This window comes from Plectropomus leopardus, chromosome 23 (assembly GCF_026936395.1).
Source record: "Plectropomus leopardus strain MGB_pleo_1.0 chromosome 23, ASM2693639v1, whole genome shotgun sequence".
NCBI lineage: Eukaryota > Metazoa > Chordata > Actinopteri > Perciformes > Serranidae > Plectropomus > Plectropomus leopardus.
Window position 1 is genome coordinate 22,112,371 of NC_142198.1, and position 23,492 is coordinate 22,135,862.

At 38.9% G+C, this 23,492-nt stretch overlaps 1 protein-coding gene across 1 annotated transcript; it reads right to left on the reverse strand.

The window, feature by feature from the left end:
* Nucleotides 1–268: 268 nt before the first annotated feature.
* On the reverse strand, nt 269–22,447 carry LOC121939467 (serine/threonine-protein kinase DCLK2-like). Its single transcript, XM_088073676.1, has 16 exons — nt 22,210–22,447; nt 19,851–21,143; nt 16,612–17,003; nt 12,360–12,486; nt 11,894–12,016; nt 11,729–11,817; nt 10,846–10,918; nt 10,272–10,377; nt 9,569–9,626; nt 9,194–9,313; nt 8,759–8,905; nt 8,418–8,551; nt 8,241–8,318; nt 7,636–7,732; nt 6,783–6,863; nt 269–6,553 (listed from the first exon to the last, which is right to left on the reverse strand). The coding sequence occupies exons 2-16, from the start codon at nt 20,284–20,286 to the stop codon at nt 6,428–6,430; spliced, it is 2,187 nt and encodes a 728-aa protein (XP_087929802.1). The 5' UTR covers nt 20,287–21,143; nt 22,210–22,447; the 3' UTR covers nt 269–6,427.
* Between the last annotated feature and the right edge of the window lie 1,045 nt (nt 22,448–23,492).

The window sequence follows — 23,492 nt, forward strand, 5'->3', positions numbered from 1 at the left end:
TTTTTTTGGATTCGTTGTTCACCGTGGTAGCATGCAAGAAAAACAAAAAAATTTAGGAATTTATGGTAACACTCAGTGAGTAATTTACATACAAATTGTAATTTTGCAGTTTAACTTTTAGGTATTATTTTTGTCCTGACACTGTTTGACTTATTTCTGCTTGGGCTGTAAATTTAATGTCACCTACACAGATAGTGTTTAAGTCATAAATGTACAGAATAACTACAATTTATCAACACAGTAAGAAGACAACAGTTACACCGACACAGCAGGTTAACATGACGCCTCTGCATCAGTTTTTATTTTCACAGTTGAATGCATCTTTTCCCGATCCAAATCAGGGTTTTTATTTTCTGCGAATGCCCGCACCCTGATCCCCACAAACATACATGTTTCATATCAACACACATCACATCACAGATCATTGTTAGCATTAAAACATGTCTACAACATGTCCTTCTTCCACTTCAACCCAGGACCAGTTTTCCTAAAAGCATCTCGCAGTAAAGTTTGAGCTAATGAGCTGTGAAGAAGAAAAAACACTTTTCAAGCAGCAAATGTTAAAGAATTTTAATAGGTTTGATTTTCAGGAGTTCAGTTTTGTCATTCGAGAAACTGAATTGTCTTCAAAATGAAGCTTTTTGCTGTTTTTGCTGATTGAAGTGAACATAAATCAGCCTCGGAGATTCCTTTTAGGAAAACCAGCCCTGTTTGGTTCAAAATCCTAATTTGTCTACTGCACTTGATAAAAAAATCAGTTCCTGTTTAAGATGAGGCATGATGTGAAATGATCAGACACACACACACTCACACACACACTGCATTTGATAAAAACACACATAAAGGGCCTAATAACTACAGCCGCACTGCGTCTAATCTCTGAAATACACTCAAATATTTAAAGTCTTTGCTTGCAACAGTAAAACCAGATGGATTGTCTCTAAAATGATAATAAAACTTCACCCGCCTCTTAATTAAAGCTGCATTCAAGTCACAATTGAGTCACAATTTGAGTGAATTAGAAGTATTTTTAATGTTGTTCTGCAGGATTTTTTGTTTGTTTGTTCGGGTACAAATATTAAACTTCATAATATGGTCATTTATATCAAAGAAAGACAACATCAGATTGCAAAGGAAAGAACTCTCATATTTAGTTTTAATTATGTAACAAAAATTCAAAACTTTGCCCTTAAATCATGTTTGTGCTGGACTCAGTCGATTCTCCGACGCTACAGCTTTTTTATGAAAGAAAATCATTCTGGTGGCCAATTTTGTCAAATTTCAAACAAACGAATCCTCTCGAAGTCATCAAAATAGTTTCTTTCAACTGCAGCACTCACAACTTTAACAAAAACCTTTATTAAGCGATGTGACTGGCTTATAGTGATGGACTTTTTGAAAGAGTGAACTGAAACAAACATCCAGAACCTGTTAAAAACAAAAACACAACATAACTGCCTTTCTTTTCATCTGTAAAACACATTCCTGCAGCTTTTGGTAAACTCTAAATTAGCGTCGTGTGGCAGAGAACAACACAAAAGTAGCACAAAGTGATAAAACTAGAAAAGATTTCCGCGGTGGTTGATCCAGGTGTGGCTGCGCCGCGAACAGCATCAACAGAAGGCTCCTTTTGGTTTGGTATAAAGCAAAGAGAAAATAATTAAGACTACTGGGTTCATAGCAGGCATAGAAGGTAAAAGGCCGAGCTGCTGATTTAAAGAGTTTGACCTCTGCTGCAGACGGTAATTAAACTGCGAGGACTAAATCATTAGTGAGAAGATCGACATATCAATGATAATTAGTGTTATCTTAATAATTAGTGTTTGCACAGAGACGACTTTACAAAGATTTATTAGCTAATTTCATCTTAAGGTAGTTAACTTTTCAGTACATCATAAAAAAGCAGGTTTTGTACATTAACACTGTAGGTTTGCAAATAAATGACAATATCAACAAAATGCGATCAATTCCAACTAATGTCGTACTCATTTTAGGTTTCAGCACTGATTTTGCAGTGTCACCTGCTGCCTAAAACCCCAAAATATAAATATAAAAAGAAAATATATATATAGAAACTAATGCTTTCATGGACTGTTTGTACAGAAATGTAGTTACTAAAATCTACGCACGTAATGTGTTAATAATAAATAGGAAATCCTTTCCTGTCAGGAGGGGTCCAAGAAAAAAAATTATCGAAATTTTGAAAATATCGCCTAAATTTTGCGCAAATCTGTGATGGAAACCCACCCAATGTAAAAGGGGCTTGTGTGTGATAGCGAGTGTTGCTTATGTTATGATATTATATGAGAACGTGAGACTGTAATGAGGCAAATTAACTGTATTATCTGGTGATTTAATGCGTTATTGGTTAAGCCTGTTCTTAGTGTGAATTTTGTCTTTAAACTCACTTAATGAACTTCAAGTGTTTCAAAAGTCCCTACAACCGTCCGACAGCACGTCCTCCCAAAACTCTTAATCAGCAGCTCCGGCCTAAAGGTCAAGGCCATGGAAAGGTGGTGCTAAGTTCAAAGGTCATGGTGAGGTCATAACACTGCATCAGGTCAACACATTTATTCCAGATAACGGCTATTTCCAAGTCTAAAAAAAACAAAAAAAAGTAACACCCTCCCACCTTTGATGCAGACACACCTCGTACTTCCCAACGTGATTTAAGTTAAAACTCTCACACACCTATTTACACACACACACACACACACACACACACACACACACACACACACACACTTTTCCTTCCCCCTCAGTGATTCTTATAACCCGTTACATCAACAGACAACATGGCGGATGTGTGGATGGAGCGACATGATTGATAGATGACCCACTAACGTCACATCTCACAGACACGTGACCATATAAGGAAAGAGATCAATCACCGTCCAGAGACCCAATCGATCAGGAAACCCGACTTTCAGGTAGGAACTCTTTCATTACACTACGTCAACGTCCCTCAGAAACCTTGTTTTCCTGCCTGTTTTTGATTTAAATTAGGAGATAAAATAATGTTAGCAGTGGTGGAGAAAGTTTTCAGATGTTTTACTGAAGTAGTACTAATACCATGTTGTAAAAATATAAGTTACAAGTTAATGTAATTGAGTATTTTCAGGAAAATGTACTTAAAATGCCAAAACTAAAAGTACCCAATTCAGAGAAAAGAGTTTGCATATTCTAATTATGTAATATATGTGTTTTTTTTATATATTATTACTTACTTTCAAACTTTAGCAAAAAAAAAAACATGGGGAAAAAGGCAATAAGCAACTTCAAAAAAAAAAAAAATCTTTCATTTCCACCACCGGACATTTTAAACTGTCGAAATGTTCAAGAAACTTTGGCTCTTTAGGAAAAACGAGGTTTTTTCTGGGGTGCTGACACATCATGTCTATGATGATTGTTTCTTTTCATTGTAGTATTTATTTATTTCAAAACTGCTACTGTTTCCCTACTTCACGACTGACTCACACGGACAGACACCAACAGACAGAGTGATATTTACAGTATTTACAACATATTTTATCCTCCGTTTTCTTGCAGGTGGGAGGAGAGGCAGGGAGCTCGGGGTTTGGACTGGAACGTGCCCCGTGACCGCCGTCATACTGCAGGTGGAAACCTCTGAAAGGTCGGCGAATTGTTTGTTTTTATAATCGTGAGGTTTAGCAGACAGTTAATGTGAGTTACAGTACCGAGGCTGGGGGACAGGTGGAGGACGGGGGCTGGGTGTTTGAACCGAGGCTCATTGTTTTTGTGTTTTTTTTAATATTATTTTTCTTTGCAAAGTCTGATAATTTTTAAATTAAAGAGTTAAAGGTAATTCATATTGGTTTTGGAAAAACTGGCGGCCAAAATCCAAGCAGATATTGAACTGTAACTTTACATTTCGTGGTTTTATGAGTAGTTAAATTAGGCCGCCAGCAAGCAACTATTATTCCCTATTAGCCTGTATCTGCGGTCATCACGGGCTGATAACAAGCACACCCAACCTGGGGCCATTTGGTCTCAGGGGGCCCAAATATTAATATATTAGGGTACTACAAGGGCATTAAAAGTCATACAAGTATGAAATTTGGCGGGAAGTATCCTGAGACAAAGAGGGAAGCAGTAAAATATGATTCTGGGGCTTTCTGCCATTCTGTGTCAAAATATCACCCTCAACATCCCCAAAAAGATTCACATGATGGACTAATTTCTTGTGTATAGATTAAACATCTAAACTAAACCGTGTTATTCGTGATCTTTGCTGGTAGAGAGATTTTGTTAACTCCGGACAGTCTCCTTTAGTCTTTAAGCTAAATTAGGCTAAGTGCCTCCCAAAACGGCTCCATGCTTATTGTACAGACATGGTAAACATTTATATTTTCTTATCCAGTTCTTGGCAAAAAGGCATATTTCACAAATTGTCCTTTTTCACAAACTGTATTAGCGAACATCTGTAAAAACCAAAAACAATGAGCCTCATCTGTCTCTACAGCTAATGATAATAAGAGCTGTGGTCTGAAGAGTGGAACCTGTGGAAGGAAAGGGCTGAGATTTAGGATATTAAGAGGAATTCATCAGCAGCGTAAACAGGCACAGTACTCAGATATCTCCTTGGGTTGTTGGGCGCCAAGTACAATAAACGAGAAACGTCCTTCAGGTCAGCCGAAGGACAGCTGGAGGGTAAAGGCAGGAGAAATGGGACGTTTCCCAGAATAAATGGAAGACATCCTGGTCGCCAAGCGGCAGGGACTACTGAGAAAATAATCCCTAAACCAGAGGGAACGTTTGTTATTGAATCAGTTGTTCATAACTCTATGAAAGTGGTTTGAGGCTTTTTTCGGAGCCTCTGAGTTGAGCGTCATTCGGACCAGAGGTGAGGGCCATTTTCAGGAAATGGGTCCAGTCCCATTAGACACTTGGTAATGAATCAGGATGTGTCCAACAGCACCTTCATGGTGTCCCAGTGTTGACATGGAGTGTGTCCTTCAAGTAGCAGTGAGGCGACTTTATCAGGGCCAAAACAAAATGAGTCTGCATGTTTTTATGGAGCTCATCAAAGAGGACGTAAATACTTTCCGGTGCAGCAGCAGAGACGGGACTCGGGAAAGTCCTCAGTAGATTAATGCTGGTCCAGACAAGAGGCGAGGACAGTTTCCATGAGACAAACTGGAGAAACACAGTGGAGACCTTTATTTATTTTGTTTCCAGTGGAGCAACCGGCATCTGTCCTCAGCTAGACGTGAGGAATCTTGTCCGGTCTTCAGTTGATAAAATGTAACGTCCTAAAAGACAACAGAGAGGGAAACTCATCTGGCATCAAGTTGAAGCAATTATTCCAGACTGGAGACAAGGGACCTTGTTGGGTTTCCAGTAAAGCGAGAAAGTGGAAAGAATAGGACCAGTTCTTGGCCACCAGTCAGGGAACTTGTTTGGTTTCCAGATGATAAAAGGGGACATCCTAGACCATATTTGAGGGGCCTTGTTTGTTTATGAGTTTATTAAAGGGTACATGTTCAAAAGGATGAGTTCTAGACTAAATTTGTGGGACCCTATTTGTCTTTCAGTTGAGTTCTGGACCGGGTTTATGGGCAACTATTTGGTTTCAAATTTATGAAACTGAATGAGTTCTAGACTAGATTTTCAATAACTGGTTTGGTTTTCAGGGGATGAAATGGGATGTTTTCTAGACCCCAAGTTTACTTTTATCTAGACCAGATTTATGGAAACTCCTTTAGTTTCCTGAAGGATTCTAGTCCAAAAATGGCAAAAACGTTTTGGGTTTCAAGTTAATAAAAGAGGACATGTTCTAGATCCGATTCAAAGGAACTTGTTTGGTCTCCAGAAGATTAAAGGGGACATGTTTAGACCATATTTGAGGGATCTTGTTTGGTTTCAAGAACAGGGAAAGGTCCATGTTCTTGACCATATTTAAGGGGACCCATCTTGTTTTCTGGTAGTCTAGACAAGTGGTGGGAAACTTTTTGGGTTTTCAGTCGTGTTTTAGACCCGAGGTGACGAAACTTGTCTTCTTGTCTTCCAGTACATGTTCATGTACCATTCACAGGAGTTCTAGAGCAGAGATTTGGATAATTGTTTGGTTTTCAGTTGATGAAATGGGATATGTTCTAGACCATATTTGAGGGATCTCGTTAGTTTCCAGTACACGAAAAGGAGGATGTTCTTGACCAGATTTAGGTCGACCCATCCGGCTTGCCGGAGTCGAGAACAGAGAAGCGAATCTCTTTTGGTTTCTGATTGAAAAAAGTTGACTTATTCTATTTCAGACTTGAAGGAACTTGGCTGGTTGATGAAAGAGGAAGTGCTCCAGACCATTTAGTTTTCAGTACACGGAAATGAACATGTTCCTGATCAGATTTGAGGGACCCGAGGTGGGAAAACTTTTTGGGTTTCCAGTCGATGAAAGGTTGGATGTGTTTCAGACCAGAGGTGAGGGAATTTGTTTGGTTTCCAGTATTGGGGATTCCTGCTCCGGTTCCAGTGCGTCTCCGCCGGTCGGTTCTTCAGTGCTGCTCACAGTGCTGGAGTCTACGGGAGCCTCATCCTAAACAAACACACCAAAAACAACTTTTAGCCTGCAAGTTAACGCAAAATTTGGTAACTTGTAGAAGTTTGTTGTGTTTTAAAAGAGTTACTGACAAAATTTGAGGAACACAGCAATTTCATGAAGTAACCACAGAACATACTTCTGCTTTAAAATAATAAACAAACTCATTTCCAAAATCCAGAGCGATAAAACTCACTTCCTCTCTTGTACATGTGTGTTTTCTTACCGTCACCCAGGGGTGCGCCAGGACCTCCTCCGCAGTGAAACGAGTGTCCACGTTCACCTGCAGCATCTGACTGATCAGCATCTGAGGAACAGGTCATGTGACTGTAAGCAGCGCGCATTTAAAATCTCTAAAATATGTGTGTATATATATATATATATATATATACATATATATATATATATATATATATATATATACATATATATATATATATATATATTTTATTGCAGTCTAACACAAAAAGACGCCCTCATATTAATGGCATTGAGATTCAAAGGTTATAAAAAAATTGATTATAAATTACATTATTTGTTTCTAAACAAAAATATAATTGAAAAAAGTTATTAAATAAATAAATAATTTAATAATAACGTTACAACTTTTTTCAGTATTGATAGTTTTTATCACTAGATTCTTCTGAGGCGACTTACTTAGTACTTAAAAAGTGTCAAGATTCAAAACGTTTCTACTTCACCAGACTAACCAAAGGTTTTTATTTTTTAACATAAATTCATAAAATTATCTAAAGTTTGTTTTAAACTGACTGAAAGGCCTTTAATGTCAGATTTTTTCCACCACCATGTGAATGCCCCATCTAAAATTATTATTTTTTATTTCTTTCAAATTTTGTTTTTATTGGCAGATAGAAGTTTTACAAAAAAGACATTTAAAAAAACTTTACTAAAAGCCTGTTTTGGTGATAATAAATCACAACAAAGTGTTTAAAGGTACAAGCCAAAAGACAAGAATGGAGGTAAACAAGTGAAAACACACAGATATAGGTAGATTTTAAGAAGTATATTAATAAATTAAAGAAATAAATGAATAAATAAGAGTTGTGAGTGAGTGGTACCTTTGCTGGGAGGCTGATGGTGTCCCAGTCTGGAGACGGGAACTCCAGTTTCCCTCTGAGGATCTGATCAAACAACTCCTCCTGGACGTTATTCTCACTGAGGAGGAGAAAAGGAGCAAAATGACAACATATTAATCATTAAATGACATAAAAACACAGAACCAATAAAAGGCAATGAGCAACTTGGCAAATAAATGTCCCAAATGGCCAAAAATCGGTAGAATTGGGATAAAAAAAATGTCCCGAAAGCTACATTTCTATATATCCTAATTTTAAATTTCAAATCATTTTGTCAAATTTTGTTAAGCAGATTTTTCAGGTAATTTCCTCGTTTGTTTGTTTTTAACTTTAACTTTTATTTTAATATTTCTTTTTTGTGCTAATTTTCAGTGGTTTTCTTTCTACTTTTTACTCATTTCTTGCAATTTTTGGGTTATTTCTTCATAAGTTGATCATTGCCCTCCTCCCATTTTTTTAAAGAAAAATTAAGAAAAAATGTATCATGGGATTTTTATTCCCAATTTCTCAAAAATTCAACTTTATGTCCATTTTAAAAATTAGGAAAAATTGACATTGTTGATTACTGAAATTTGGTTTACACTGACCTTCTGAACGGAGGGAATCCACACAGCAGGATGTAGGTGATCACTCCCGCCGCCCAGATATCCACCTTCAGACCATAACTACACACACACACACACACACACACACACACACACATGAATGATTTAATATAGGCGCACGTTAACCTTTTCTTCCTTTTAACGTTTTATTTCTCTCACCCAGTCTCAGCGATGATCTCCGGGGCGACGTACGTCGGCGTGCCACAGACGGTGTACAGCGGTCCCTCCACCACCGTCGCCAAACCGAAGTCCCCCAGCTTCAGTGACTTAGTGCCGTCTGGGTACTCACACACCTGCAGCACACACACATTCAAACGTATATGTATACTTATATATGTATACATATATATATTATATGGTTGTGTTTTAATGTAAACGTGTTTATAATTTTCTTTCTTTTTTTATTTATTGATTTTCTTTTTTAAAGGTAATGTGTCCAACAGTAAATGTGAGTGTGTGTGTGTGTGTGTGTGTGTGTGTGTGTGTGTGTGTGTGTGTACCAGCAGGTTCTCGGGTTTGATGTCTCGGTGGACGATGTTCATGCGGTGCAGGTACTTGATGGCTCCGGCCAGGTTGAACACCATGGCGCTGGCGTCGCGCTCGCTGTACTTTGTGGAGGAGGTGATGGCGTCGAACAGGTCGCCGCCCTGCAGCAGGCCGAGGCAGGAAAATACAAATTCAAATAGTCCCTTTTTTTGTTATTTTTCCATTTTGTGTTTGAGTTTGTTATATTCCAGATTCTAAATATTTACAGAAATATTTTTATTTTTATTTAAATGCATATCTGTTCCAAATATCGGTTATCTGTCTCTTTAACTGCTAATAATCGGCTCTGAAAAACGAATTATCAGTCGACCCCATTATGTACATTCTCATTAATAATTTGAATATTTCTCATATATTTAGTTGCAAAGACAAAGAAGACGATGAGGCACCTTGACGAGCTCCATGACCAGGAACAGCTGACTCGGCGTTTCGTCCACCTCGATTAACTGGATGATGCTGGGATGACGAACCCGCCGCAGCACGGCCACTTCATTCTCTATCAGGTGCTCCTGTTCACACGCACAAACACGTATTTATAAAAAAAATAATAATAAAAAAAAAAAGTAAAAAAATCCTAAAAACCTATATTAGATACATAAATAAAAATGAAATAAATAACTGGATATAAAAAACAATAAAAAAATTAAAACTCAAAGTCAAATAATCCTTTTTGAGTTGTGCGTTAAACGCGTCTGAATCTGATTTATCTTTAATTGTTGCCGTCAGAATAACTGATGAGTGCTGATGCTGTAAATCGGCGTTACCTTCCCACAGCAGCGAGCTTTATCGATGATCTTCAGAGCGAACTCCTGTCCCGTCGACCTGTCAGTCAAAACACAGCGTTAACGTGAAGCCGCCCACCAATATTCACAAAATCTGAATTCATAACCAGGGTGTTATTGATCAATATATCGAGAATTTAAGTTTGTTTCAGATTTTTTTTTTTTATCTCAGAAATTAACGTGACGTCTTTAAATATCTTGTTTTTCCCGACCAAAAGTCCAAAATACTTTTTCTAAGATCAAAACTAAAAATAAAGAGAAGCAGCAGGTCCTCCTGTTTCTTAGCTGGGATCAGAAAAATGTTTTTTTTTGATTGATTAATGACTAACTGATCATGTCAATGAACTTTCTGTTGGTGAACTAATCACTTAACAGACCAATCTTTTTATTTTTAAAAATCAGCCCAACTATTACATGAAACTGAAGTAAAAATGTAAAATTATTTTGGGAGTAAACAAAACAATTCTGATTTACTATTGAGTGATGGATTTTCTGATAAACTGATATACAGTGTAAGAAAATCTGTAAACAAATAAGAAAGCAGAAGAACAATATAAATAGTAAAAAAAATTATTTAAAATCTTAAAAATTAATTTAAAATATGAAAAATGAAGTGAATCAACAAGGTGCCAACTCGACTTTCGTCGTTTTCGTTTTTTAAATTGTGCGTCTTGGTGCTCCTTACCTCTCCACGCACTCTTTCACCACGGCAAAGTTTCCGTCTCCGATCACTTTTCCGACCTGGTACTTCTCGTTGATGACGGACGAAGAAACGGAGCGATTACCGTTCACTGCGAGGACGAGAGTCGACACTTTTAGGGAGTTTTCAGATCAGCTACGATTGATTTATATTGTGTCTGAGTTTTACTGCCGAGTTCCTGCAGATCCTTAAAAATTCTTTAAAAAACATTCGATTCTTTAAAAAAAAAAAAAAAAAAGACCTAAATTGGTGTTAAAATGACTGAAATCGATCTTTTTTACGTCTTAAAAAGGGTTAAATAAGCATGTGATGTTGCTTATTTTATGTTTTTAATGTTTTATTATAAAACCCGTAAAATTGGTCACATCTGTTCTTTCATTTTACCAACTGCCTCGAACATTAACATCAAACAGATCCGGACACGTTAAACGAAAATTTTTTTTTGTATTTATGCAAAAAGTTTTCCAAACTCGGCATGATGTCTGTTATATCTGATGTACTTTCAGGGCCTAAATCACATGAAGATTATTTAATACAAAAATCAAAACTTCAAACGCACCTTCGACGGCGGCGTCATCCGGCTGCTCGGCCTCTCCGTTTACGTCTGTGGAGGACGCACGACGAGGAGAAATCTACGGAGCAAAACAAGAAAGATTAAAAAATTAAAGAAATTAGTGAATTCTGGATTAAAAGAGAGGAGACAAAAATGAAAGATGCAAAAAGTAAAAAGAGACAAAAATTAATTCAAGATTTAAAGAAAATCATAAAGAAAAAAACCCATAAACTCAGAGATATTTCATGAATTATTCTATTATAATATTATATAATATTCTAATTAAATTATTGAGGTTAAATACAAATTTGGGCCTGCTGTAAAATCATCACCAACAACTATATTTAATTATATTTAATTAGTTGATTTCTTGAGCTGCTGATGGGTTTTTTCCATCATCTTCAGTTAAAAAACTCAAAATGCTACTTTTTTTCTTCTATAAATAATTATTCCATAATAATAATTCCATATATTTATCTGATTTATTCTAAATATTCATCTAATAAAAATTAAATAATAATAATAATAATAATATTAATAACAATAATAATGATTATTAATTAATTAATTATATTAATAATAATAATATTTAAATAATAATATAGTATAAATCTAACTTTTAAGAAAAACTTAAAGGAGTAAAATAGTAGTAGCTGGTAGCCTTTGAAAACATAAATATTATAATAATATTTAAATAATAATATAGTATATACTACTACTAATAATAATAATAACTATTCAAAAATACTGAAAAGTAAAATAATAGTAGCTGATAGACTTTAAAACAAGATTTAAGTTGGGAGACAAAAAAATCCCACAAGCTGTTACTCCCCAAACCATCAATCAATCAATCAGTCAATCAATCAATCAATCAATCAGTCCGTCTGACCTTGAGGTTGCGTCGTGTCCCGGGGCTGGTGGGGGAGGGGCTCGACCTGGACGACTTCCCCGCCGTCTGCGATCCTGACGCCTCATTGGCTGCACACACAGGAGAAATAAGTCATCTGATTGGTCCAAAACTGTGGTGATGTTACCTGTGAGCGTCGGTTCACACCTGGACCCGGAGACTTGGTCCTGGGCAGGCCTTTGGATGGGGTCTTGGAGGAGAAGCCGGAGCCGCTGGGGGTCTTGGGAGTTTTCGGCGAGGCGGTGGAGCGAGAGGCTTTGGCTCTGCACTCTGGAGAAAAAAACAGATGACGATTATTTTACATTTATTCTTTTGGAAACGGCACAAAAGCATAATTTAGCTAAAAATTTAGATACCCACGGCGCCGTTTAGCGCTTCGTTGGTCTGAGCGGCGGTCTGAAAAGAGTCGTTTCGCCGGTTTTGACGCTCACACGAAATAATTTACTGATTTACAAACATCTTTTCTGATGGATGTCAACGGGGAAAAGTCTTTCTGTGTTTGGTTTTTAGTTTTAACTTTGTTGTTCTTTTTTTATTTGTGTGTGTGTGTGTGTGTGTGTGTGTGTGTGTGTGTGTGTGTGTGTGTGTGTGTGTGTGTGTGCGTGTGTCTCACCACTAACAAAAGTTGGCGTTTTGCTGCTGTGCGTGAGCACAAAGTCGTCCTGAGCGTACCGAAACTTCTCCGGCCCGCACGCCATGAACACGTCGTCGTCCCCGAAGAAATCCTGCAGACAGGTCAGCTACACACACACGCACACACACACGCGCACACACACGCACACACACACGCGCACACACACGCACACACACACACACACACGCACACACACAGTGATTAATCAAACTTTTGGAAACGCCGCGGTGACGTATGACGGGACCGTGTGTGCAGACGACAGCTGGAGGATCTGAACACACGTTTCTGTCTGAGAACCGTCTGAGGATTAAATCCAACGTGAAAATGTCCCAGATTAGGACAGACAGAGACAAACTGTGGACAATAACAGGTGAAGAAAAGAGGGATCAACAGAGCAGCAGCAGGATTAAACAGGGAGACTGTTAAAGGACGGACACACCAGGACACATCAGGACATAACAGGACATAACAGGACACATCAGGACATAACGGGACATAACAGGACACATCAGGACACATCAGGACATAACAGGACATAACAGGACACATCAGGACACATCAGGACATAACAGGACATAACAGGACACATCAGGACATAACGGGACATAACAGGACACATCAGGACATAACGGGACACATCAGGACATAATGGGACACATCAGGACATAACGGGACACACCAGGACACATTAGGACACATTAGGACATGACACATTAGGACATAACATGACACATCAGGACATATCAGGACACATCAGGACGTAACAGGACACATTAGGACATATCAGGACACATTAGGACATATCAGGACATATCAGGACACATTAGGACATATCAGGACACATTAGGACATATCAGGACACATTAGGACATATCAGGACACATTAGGACATAACATGACACATCAGGACATATCAGGACACATCAGGACGTAACAGGACACATTAGGACATATCAGGACACATTAGGACATATCAGGACATATCAGGACACATTAGGACATATCAGGACACATTAGGACATATCAGGACACATTAGGACATATCAGGACACATCAGGACATATCAGGACACATTAAGACGTAACATATCAGGACATATCAGGACACATTAGGACATATCAGGACACATTAGGACATATCAGGACATATCAGGACATATTAGGACATATCAGGACACATTAGGACGTAACAGGACAGTTACTGTGGAAAAAAACTGGATGCAAACACAATCACAAATGTTTTTGTTTTTTTACACAAAAACTTCACACTTTCGTTTTCTTCTTCTTTCCTCCTCCTCCTCACTTCCTCCCTCCTTTTGTCCTCGATATCACCTCTCACTCCTCCCCGATTCAGTTTTTACCCAACGCCTCCGGAGCTGCACAGACTCTGTGTGTGTGTGTGTGTGTGTGTGTGTGTGTGTGTGTGTGTGTGTGTGTGTGTAAAGCAAGGCCAGGGTTGTTACTGGATGACTGGTAACCATGGCGACCACACTGCAGTGTCAATGTGGGGTATGTGCTGTGTGTGTGTGTGTGTGTGTGTGTGTGTGTGTGTGTGTGTGTGTGTGTGTGTGTGTGGTTTCTGTCCCGCTGCTTGAGGTGGCTGCACAAACTGAAAGGACGAAGGGAGGACACACAAACACAGTCACACACACTAAGAACACACACACACACACACACACACACACACACACACACACAGTTTCATTCAGACTGACAGAGTCTGAAAGCCGTCTGAGGCAGACGGAGAATAAAAGCCTTCGTTATCACGCTGCCTTCAGAATAAAAGCCCTCATTAGGGGTAAACTAATCAGTCTGTCAGTCTTTTCTGCGGTTCTGTCCATCAAACTGAAACTTAATATTAAACATCTGGCTCAAAAAAATATAGAATAATACACGATCGCTGTCAGGTTAAAAGCTTGTGTCTCAACCCTTTAAAATTTCAGCAAACTTGTTACATGAAACACGGTACAAAAATTACCAAAAAATTAAAAGTAAAAAAAACAAATGACCTTAAAAGTGCTGAATACAAAAAATATATATGTTAATTTATTCTTCATAATTTATAATATTTGTTTCTGTAACTTAATTTTAAATATAAAATTATTGAAACTATAAATATAGTTTTCTGGAATTTTTTTTCCCTATTTATGAAACATTTTCTTATAATACTCCCCACTTTTTAGGTAATTTTCGTATCAGATTTTTACTAATTTCTTGCCATTTGTGGGGCACTTCTTCCCCCATGTTTTAGGAAAAAATCAAATCAGGTTTTGCAGGGTCCTGGGTGGCCCCCAAACTAAAGTCCCAGTGGATTTGTGATTTTAATGTAGCTGCTTGCTTTACATTACTCACATGTTGCAGTGAGTAATTAACCCCGAGCTGGCAGAAGTGTAGTGTGAACTATGAGGCCCTCAGCTTCTGTTTAAAGCTGGGTTAATAATGTGTGTGTGAATGTTTTTAAATTAGCTCCGGGTCAACTCTTTGCCCTGGATTTTAGTGTGAAAGTGCTTTTGTTTGTATTCCTTTTCACAAACGAATAAACTCAAAAAATAAAAACACAGGCATCCTAATGGTTTTTGGCTGAACTGATGCAGAAACTTAAGTACAATCTGTTTATTTGTCTTCTTTTTTTAAGCAGCACTAAAGCAATTTTACATAAAAAATGATGGTACATGTCAAATATGAGCTGAATATTCATCACAGAAACATTTTAAAAATAAAATAATAATGAAGGGTTTTATTTTTGAGGCCGACACTGCAGCAACACCTGATCAAATGCAAACAGGATTGTGCTTTTTGTGCAGTGTGTGGTGTGTTTGTGGGCGGACGCTGATGTGTGTATAAATGTGAGCTGCGTTCGCTTCAGCAGCCTTCCTTCAGTCACACCGACGCCCCGACAAGCTCTCTGCTGTCTCTGCTTTTCTTCAGCTCTCCGCCACCATTGTGTCACAGCCGGCACTCTTATCTGTGACTTCAAAGAGTGTGTGTCCGTGTGAGCGAGTGTGTGTGTGTTAAAAATAGCCTCACCAGTGAACGTGTGTTACTTTTTAAATCCACGATCCTTGACTCAAAACGAGTTGCACAAAAGAGTTTCAGAGAGGATCAGAGCACATTCAGAGTCATAAAAATTTACTTTCGCTGACTGTCGCAGTTTCACGGCTTTAAACAGACACCACGTTTCACTTAAAGTACCAAAACTTAAGCTTCAAAGAGACTGAGCCCACTGTCCAAACACTTCAAACTGAAAATTACACCTAAAAGACGCTCTTACACATAATCTTCCAGATATTCAACACAATCCAGCAGGAAGTTTCTAATAAAGTAATGTTGTCTGATCCTTCTTCGGTTTACGGTTGATATCACAATCATGTGATCAATATTTAAAAGATGAAAATACTGATCAACAGTGAATAATTGTAGCTTTGGTTGGTGTGCGTTAGAGGAGTAGGCACCCAAAAGTTTCAGTGTCAGGTGAGGGAGAGACATGTGCGTCACTAAGCTTCACCGTCAGGTTAAGGAGAAACACTGTGCATCACTGAGCTTCAGCATCAGGTGAGGGAGAGACACCGTGCATCACTGAGCTTCACCGTCAGGTGAGGGAGAGACACCGTGCATCACTGAGCTTCAGCGTCAGGTGAGGGAGAGCCCAGTGTAATTCCGACTGCTTAACAGCAGTTGTGACACTTTATAGGACTAGTTTGTAAAGCATTTGTGCCATTTTTCACTATTTATATTGTTTTTTGCTCTTTTTATCTTATACATAGCTTGCTTTGATATCCCTTGCTGTTGTAACAATGCAAATGTCCCTGTTGTGGGACAAATAAAGAATTGTCTTATCTTATCTTATTGAGATTTTACAATGCAACTTCAAAAGAAAAATCCTACTTATCATGTCTTCACATTTTTAAGACTTTTAAATGATGGATTTAAGTCATTTTAATAACAATTAAGGCCTTTTTATTTAGATTAATGGCTTAAATGCCTATGGGAAACCTGTTAATCTTAAAAAAATGTTCTTGCTCTTGTGGGTGAAAAGATGGTGCTTTATGTGGTTTAGTCGTTTGATTTCTCCTGTGTGGTTGTTGAATTTTTGAATGGCAGCCAAACAACATACTGTCAGTGTGTATCTTTAGCTTCATATATCAGGGGTCAGAACTTTGAACCTGATCTTTTATTTACATTTTTTTCGAGCTTTTTGACAGTTAAAACACCAAAAATAACCATCCTCTCACCTGTTTCCCATCCAGCGTGTACAGCCTCTTCACGGCCCCCGAGTCCAGCTTGATGGCCTCCGTGATGTCGGCCAGCACTTGTTCGAAGGAGTGAGCCGTCTTCTTGTTCAGCAGGATCCTCACCGCCTTGCGAGGCTTCACGCCGCTGCGAATCACCGTCACCAGTTTGGGCTTGATGAAGTCTTTGCTCTCCCTGCCTTCGCGGCCTTCAGGACGATCTTTGGAGGAGCCACCGGCGGTGCTCGCCGACACCCCCGTGGACGCCGTGGAGGGACGACTCGAGCTCGCAGTTCCCGCTCCGGTGCCGGCACCCGGCTTCCAGCTCGGGATGGCGATCTTGGTGTAGTCGACTTTCCGGTAAGGCTCATTGGAGGCACAAACATAACACTCACCTGAACAGAGAGGGCATTAAGAACGAGTTATATTTCTGCATATCAAACAAAATACTAAAAAAGTACCGTTCACAAAAACAAGAGAAGAAATATTGCAATAAAAGTGACCAAAAACTGTCTTTACATATAATTTAGTTTGATATTCAAGAGATGATCAATTCAAGGATGTCCAAAGACACCAACCAGCAACAGTGTAACACAAGAAAAGTATATTATCCTTTTAAGAAACGGATCAAAAGTGTCTGGAGCCCCTAAAGCCTCAGATTTAACAAACACTCAGTTTAACCTGATTTCTGAACATTTTAAAATGCACGATAACGCTCATTAATTTTTCATTGAGCGATGTAGCTTTCATACGTTAAATGTTTTAAATTATAAATTAAATGTTTCTGGCAGGTTGCAGCTAATCACATGTACAGTACAGCAGCCGGCAGTCGCTCTCCTGTTTTACCTTATATGGTTAAAAACGCTCACTTCCTCTCTCCTACTTTTACTCTACCTCTCTCTCTCCACATATATATATATATATACATATATATATATATATATATATATATATATATATATATATATATATATACTGTATGTGGCGGCAGAGCTCACTGTCTTTTCCCTTTTTTTCCTCACACAAACTCGTCAGCCTCATTTTCTGTCTTTTTCATCCCGATTACATGTTCACACACTCTGCCAGGTAGTGTGTGTGTGTGTGTGTGTGTGTGTGTGTGTGTGTGTGTGTGTGTGTGTGTGTGTGTGTGTGTGACCTTGTCTCTCCACATGCTGCCTTTCACTTTGCTATTCAAACCAGCTGGACAGGATTGCTCTGGGTTTTTATTCAAATACCGGACTGACTAACCACAAAACACACGACACCTTCTGTGTGACCCGCGGAGCATCGACACGGACTGTGGTTCGATTCCTGCTGAAGACCGTCGCAGGACAGATAAAAATCTAAACGATGGCAATAAAAATAAGATATTTAAATCTTATATTCACAGTACTTTTACAGTCATCTCACACAAGGAGAAAAAAGTATTGTTTTAAACTGAGCTACAACTTAATTTCTGTTCAGCCCCTTTGCAGGTAGACGATAATACGAAGGAATGCAGAATAAATAGGCCAATAAGTTCAATCATTGATCCAAACAGACACGCAAATGTGCATTAATATAATAAAATAAGCCGAGCCGTGTGTTTTTATGGAAATGAATTAATATGTTTGGGTTTGAGACTGTTGTTCAAACACAACAAGTAATTAAAAGATATATATGTGGGCTTTGGGAACATTTTTTTTGTTTACTTGTTTGAGATAACTTCTTCACATAAGAAAATAATTTGTTCACATAAGACAATAACTTGCGCACATGATAATAACTTGTTCCCAAAACATAACTTGTTCCCACAACATAACTTGTACGCAAAATAACTTGTTCCTCGAAGATAATAATTTGTAGCAAAAGATAATGACTTATATCAACAACAAATTAACTTGTTCCCAGAAGATAATAGCTTGTTCCCAAAAGATAACTTGCTTGCTTAAGATAATAGCTTGTTCCCACGAGATTATAAGTGGTTCCAAAAAGATAAAAACATGTTCACACAAGATAATTTTTTTACACAACAAAATAACTTGTTCCCAGAAGATAATAGCTTGATCCCAAATGATAACAACTTGTTTGTGTACAAGCCCAGCTTGCTCCAACAAGATTAGAAGTGGTTCCCAAAAGATAATGACATGTTCAAACAAGACAATAACCTGTTCCCACAATATTAGAGGTGGTTCCAAAAAGATCGAATCATGTTCACAACTTTTTTTGCACAATATAATAACTTGTTCCCACAACATAATAACAACACAAGGTGATAACCTGTTCCCAGAAGATAATAGCTTGTTCCCAAAAGATAACAATTTGTTTGCACAAAATCTTGCACCAAAAAAATCTAAATCAAAAAGAGGCCTTCTCAAAAAGGTCATGTATGATATCACTTCCTGTCACAGCCTCCCACAAACAAATAATACGAACATTGCAGGCTTCCGTGTTTTTTTCCACTAATGCAGCTCGAATGCACGTTGAACGATGAGTGAATGACGAGTTTCCCGCTCGCCACGTCATGCTCTGCTCGGTCTGTAGTTTATTAGTGCCGCAAAGCGCTTAAAGAGTGATGCATCTGTCTTTTAGTGCGTCTCTGGCTCAACAGCTTCCTGACTCGAGCGCTCATTAGTGAACATTACAACCAGTCACACATCAATATTGATGATAAGTGATGTTGCTCAGCCGCTGGTCTGTTCCTGTCTAAATGAGTTTAGACGGATCATACTTCCTCTTTAAAAAGTGTAACCCAGTGGGAAACCACTTAGGGAAAGAAGAACAGTGTGTTTGGACATTGGATGGCAGATTTTGTCTGATTTTTTGTGGATATAAATCATCAAAACTCAAACCTACAGGGTGAAAAGTAAAGTAACAATAATCTATGTACCTGATTGTTTCTGTATTGGTTATCTTGTTATTTCTCAGCTGTTGATGCACACAGAAATAAATAATTAATGTGCATTTTCCCGACAAAGACAGACAGAGCGCAGAGAGGAAGGAGACAGTGAGGAAGTTTAAGGAGGACAAATCAATTGATTGATCGATGAAGAGAGTGACAGGTTGTCAGGACAATTAGGATTTAGTGGTGACTTTTGACTGTTAAGTCTATTTATTCCTGTGAGAGACAATTTTGGCAGAGTGACAGCTTGGAGGTCTGGTCAGGCAGTAAGAAAGAAAGATAGGTAGATAGATCCCAAAATTTGTCTAAATTAATGTCAAGAAAAAGGCAGTAACAAGGCAAAGGAAAAATAAAGTTGTACCTTCGACCAGCTCGTCCATACTGGTGATCTTCTTGCTGCCATCTATAGTGTAAATCGAGCGCACCCCTTGTGGCAGATGCAGGTTATCCGCCAACGAACGCGTCAGCTCCATCAGCAGTGCATCATAGGAGCGGAACCGGTCGCTGGAAACAGCGTACACCAGACCCTTGAAGTACCGGTCTCCGTTGCGGTAGAATCGCACCTTTTTGGCCCGTTTCTCCGAGGTGAGCGCCTGCAGGGTTCGGGTCCGATAGTAGCTGCAGTTGGCGCTGTGGGCGGGGCTAGGGACCAAGCTGCTGCCCCTGGAGCTGGGGCCGGACCCGCCGCCGCCAGCGCTGGCGGTGGAGTCATCTCTCTTAGTGCGGGTGGAGCGTCCCCGGCGGACCTTTTCGCGTTCGTCAAAGTGCTCCAGCTCGAGGGTCTTACTCAAAGACATGGTGAATACTGCTCTAGTGGATTTCTGCAAAGTCACTTCAACGAAAAATTCATTTTCCAATAACGATAACAGCAACTCTTACCCTGGTCACCTGGTTTCTGGCTTGTTCCAACAAGAATAACTTGAGTTTGCGCTTCGTGACTCGCCTGTACACTCAGTAGCTTTTCATAGAGTATTTTTATGATCCCATTGGGAGCGATGTAGAACTGGTAGCCTTTTTGTAGACACAGTCGTCCCCCAAATGTGGTTTTAGATTCTCAAACACCAGCTGTAATCCTTTTGACGTTCAACATACAGACTTCTCTCCAGCCTTGTAGTCAGTTGGCATCACTGAGGACTGAGTATGAAGACAAATGGACCCAAAAATGATTTTATTTTTGGCGGTCTTTTTGGTATCTGGTTCTGGTTGTTGTAACAGGTGCAATCCAGGTGTAATACAAGTAATAAAGTAGCAGTATCCGTATGGAGACCAAGGAAACCTGTTGTAAATCCAGTGGTATCCTCCTTAAGTCCTTTACCAGAAGAATCCTAAAATTCAGGTATTTTATTGATGATTTAATCCAGAGGGATCAGGTTAGGGTTCTTGCTAAAGGCCATTCTGATAAATTGATGCCTGTATATGGACATTATCCATGTAACTGGAGCGGATTTGTCCTAGCAGTGACCTTCCTGCAGCGGTAACTCCAGTGATCTGGCTCTAAACCCGGTGCATTGTTGTGCAGACCTGGTCAAAGCCCGCTGATTCCCAGCAGTCCCACTTTACACCTGGCACGATGGTTTGCCGTCCTGGTAATCCCGCCTTTTTGGGGGTTTCTGTCCAAGTCACACTTCCAGCATCCTCCGACATCCCTTCATCACTGATTAAAAAAAAGGGATGACAATCACATGGTTTACACATCAGATTCAAACTTTATTCAAACAAAATTTCTGCAAGCTGGAAAAAATAAAGAGAGACAAAACGTGGGGAGAAGAATAAGAAATGTACGTAATCGTAAACAGAAGTTACCATACATCAGTTTGTACGTGACGACGCTACATGACGTCAATGGGTACAGAAAATAAATTTGCTGTTCTGTTGCATTAAAGGTCATTAATGGAAAATTAGTGCAAAAATTACACACACACACACACACACATGATTTATTCCATGATTTTAACAGCCCTGTTTGTCATATTAAAGTTGGTGTAGGATACCAGTGGATTTCCAGCAGAGTCCCGTGATCTCCACATGGATACTGCTACGTTATTACACCTGAATTACACCTGGTATTACAACCAGGACCAGGTATCAAACATTTTATCAAAAAATGTTTTTTGGGTCTACTTTGTCTTCATGTTTGTCCTCAATAATGCCAACAAGACTACAAAGCTTTTAAAAATGTCATTATGAAATTCCATGACTTTTCCAGGTTTTCCATGACCATGGGAGCCCTGCAAGACAGATCTAATTGATTCCATAGACATGCAGCCGGCTCACTCAGCCGCCATGGTGCAGAAAGAGAGCAGGATTTGTACTGAATTCAGTTATTTGAGGATGCTGAATACAGTCCTGCATTAAATCAAGGTTTACATTTTGAGCACAATTGCACACAGACTTCCCTCTGGACAGCATCTGGTAGCTTTTGCATGCACGTTATTAATGTAACCATCATGCAAAAGAGGTTGTAAGTGAAATACAACCACCTTGCTTTAGTGAAATTAAATTTCCTGCAAGGCCAGAGTGAGAAATTCCCATTGATTTGCAGTCAGGTTGAATTTACCTGCAGCCAGGAGCAAAATAAAAGCTTCTGCATCAAATGGTTATAAAACCTGTGAGCTGTTTTTGTCTTTATCTGATAAACGAATTGACTTTATCCATCTATCCGCCCAAATACTGCTAAGCTGCTGACAGCGCCATTCACACACTGAGAGGGAGGCACCTACCAATAATGCCGTGAAACCGGTTTGTTGCTATGGAGGCTTTCTCCTCTTCCCCGCCGGCGAACCGGCGCCGTGTTCGGCTACTTTCCGGCGGATCCAGGCGGACTCGACCGCTACGACCGAGCCGAGCCGGTCCCGCTGACCTGGGATTCAGGGATGCGGCGGCGGCAGGCTACACCGGCGGAGGACCGGGATGCACCGAGACAGGCGGCGGACAGCAGCATGGCCGCTGCAGCAGAGGGAGGAGAGACCGGCTAAACACCCCCTCCCTTCCCCTCCCCTCGGCTCTGCTCCGCGGCTGTGCGTGCTGACAGAGCCGCCCTCCCTCTCTCTCCGTCTGTCTTTGTCTACCTCTCTCTACCTCTCTCTCTCCGTCTGTCTTTTGTCTGAGTCTCTCTGTAATTATATTTTGTTTTACTGTCTTAAAAACTACCCAGATAATCAAATAACCTACCTTAGATACCCTACAAAATTTTTAAAAAATAATAATAATAATAAAAAAAAAACCCATAATGTTAGGCTGTTACTTCTTTCTTTACTTTCTTTCTTTTTTTCATTAAATTAATTTAAAACTGAGTGTTGAAATGAAAAAAATACAATATTGAGACAGGAAACCATTAGCTTAGCATATCTCTTCTGCTAATCAAATAATGTATATAACCTTAAATAGCCCACAAAACATGTTTTTTTTTTAAATTACATTAGCCTGTAACTATAATCTTAAACTTTTTATTCATTAAATTAATTTAAAATTGAGTGTTGAAATGAAAAAAATACAAGAATCTTGAGCCAGGAGAGCTTGCGCACAAAACTGTCCCTTAAATGACGATATTTTTTGTGCTTATTAAATTATCCCTAAATTAATTAAAAACTGAGGGATTTACTTCTCCTTGTCTTTTTTCTTTTAAATTTAGTTAGTTTTACTGTTATAACGTCTTCTGCTTATCAAAAAAAAAACATACAAACTTACATACAATATAATTTTTTTTAAAAAGCAAAAAAAAAACCTCAGTAAAAAAAAACAACTTTGTTAGCTTGTGCACAAAACTGTCCATTAAACCACAATATTTGTGTTTGTGCTGTTATTGTCTGGTATTAGCCTATTACTGTGGCTATCTTACTCTAACTTTAACTTACTCAAAATATTTCTACTTTTTTCTACTGAACTACTACTTCAGTTCAGGTGTTTTTTTGTTTGTTTGTTTTTTGCTGTTACTTTTAATGCTTTTGTTGTTACCATTGTTGTCAGCACTGGTGCTAATGATACTGATACCACTGTAACAGAT

Excerpts from the sequence above, each read along its gene's own strand:
- LOC121939467 (XM_088073676.1), bottom strand. The coding sequence starts at position 20,286 with ATGTCTTTGAGTAAGACCCTCGAGCTGGAGCACTTTGACGAACGCGAA. Across the intron at positions 10,919-11,728 it reads GGACACGACGCAACCTCAAG|ATTTCTCCTCGTCGTGCGTC; the intron begins GTCAGACGGACT and ends TTTGCTCCGTAG. Across the intron at positions 7,733-8,240 it reads GGATTCCCTCCGTTCAGAAG|TGAGAATAACGTCCAGGAGG; the intron begins GTCAGTGTAAAC and ends TCTCCTCCTCAG.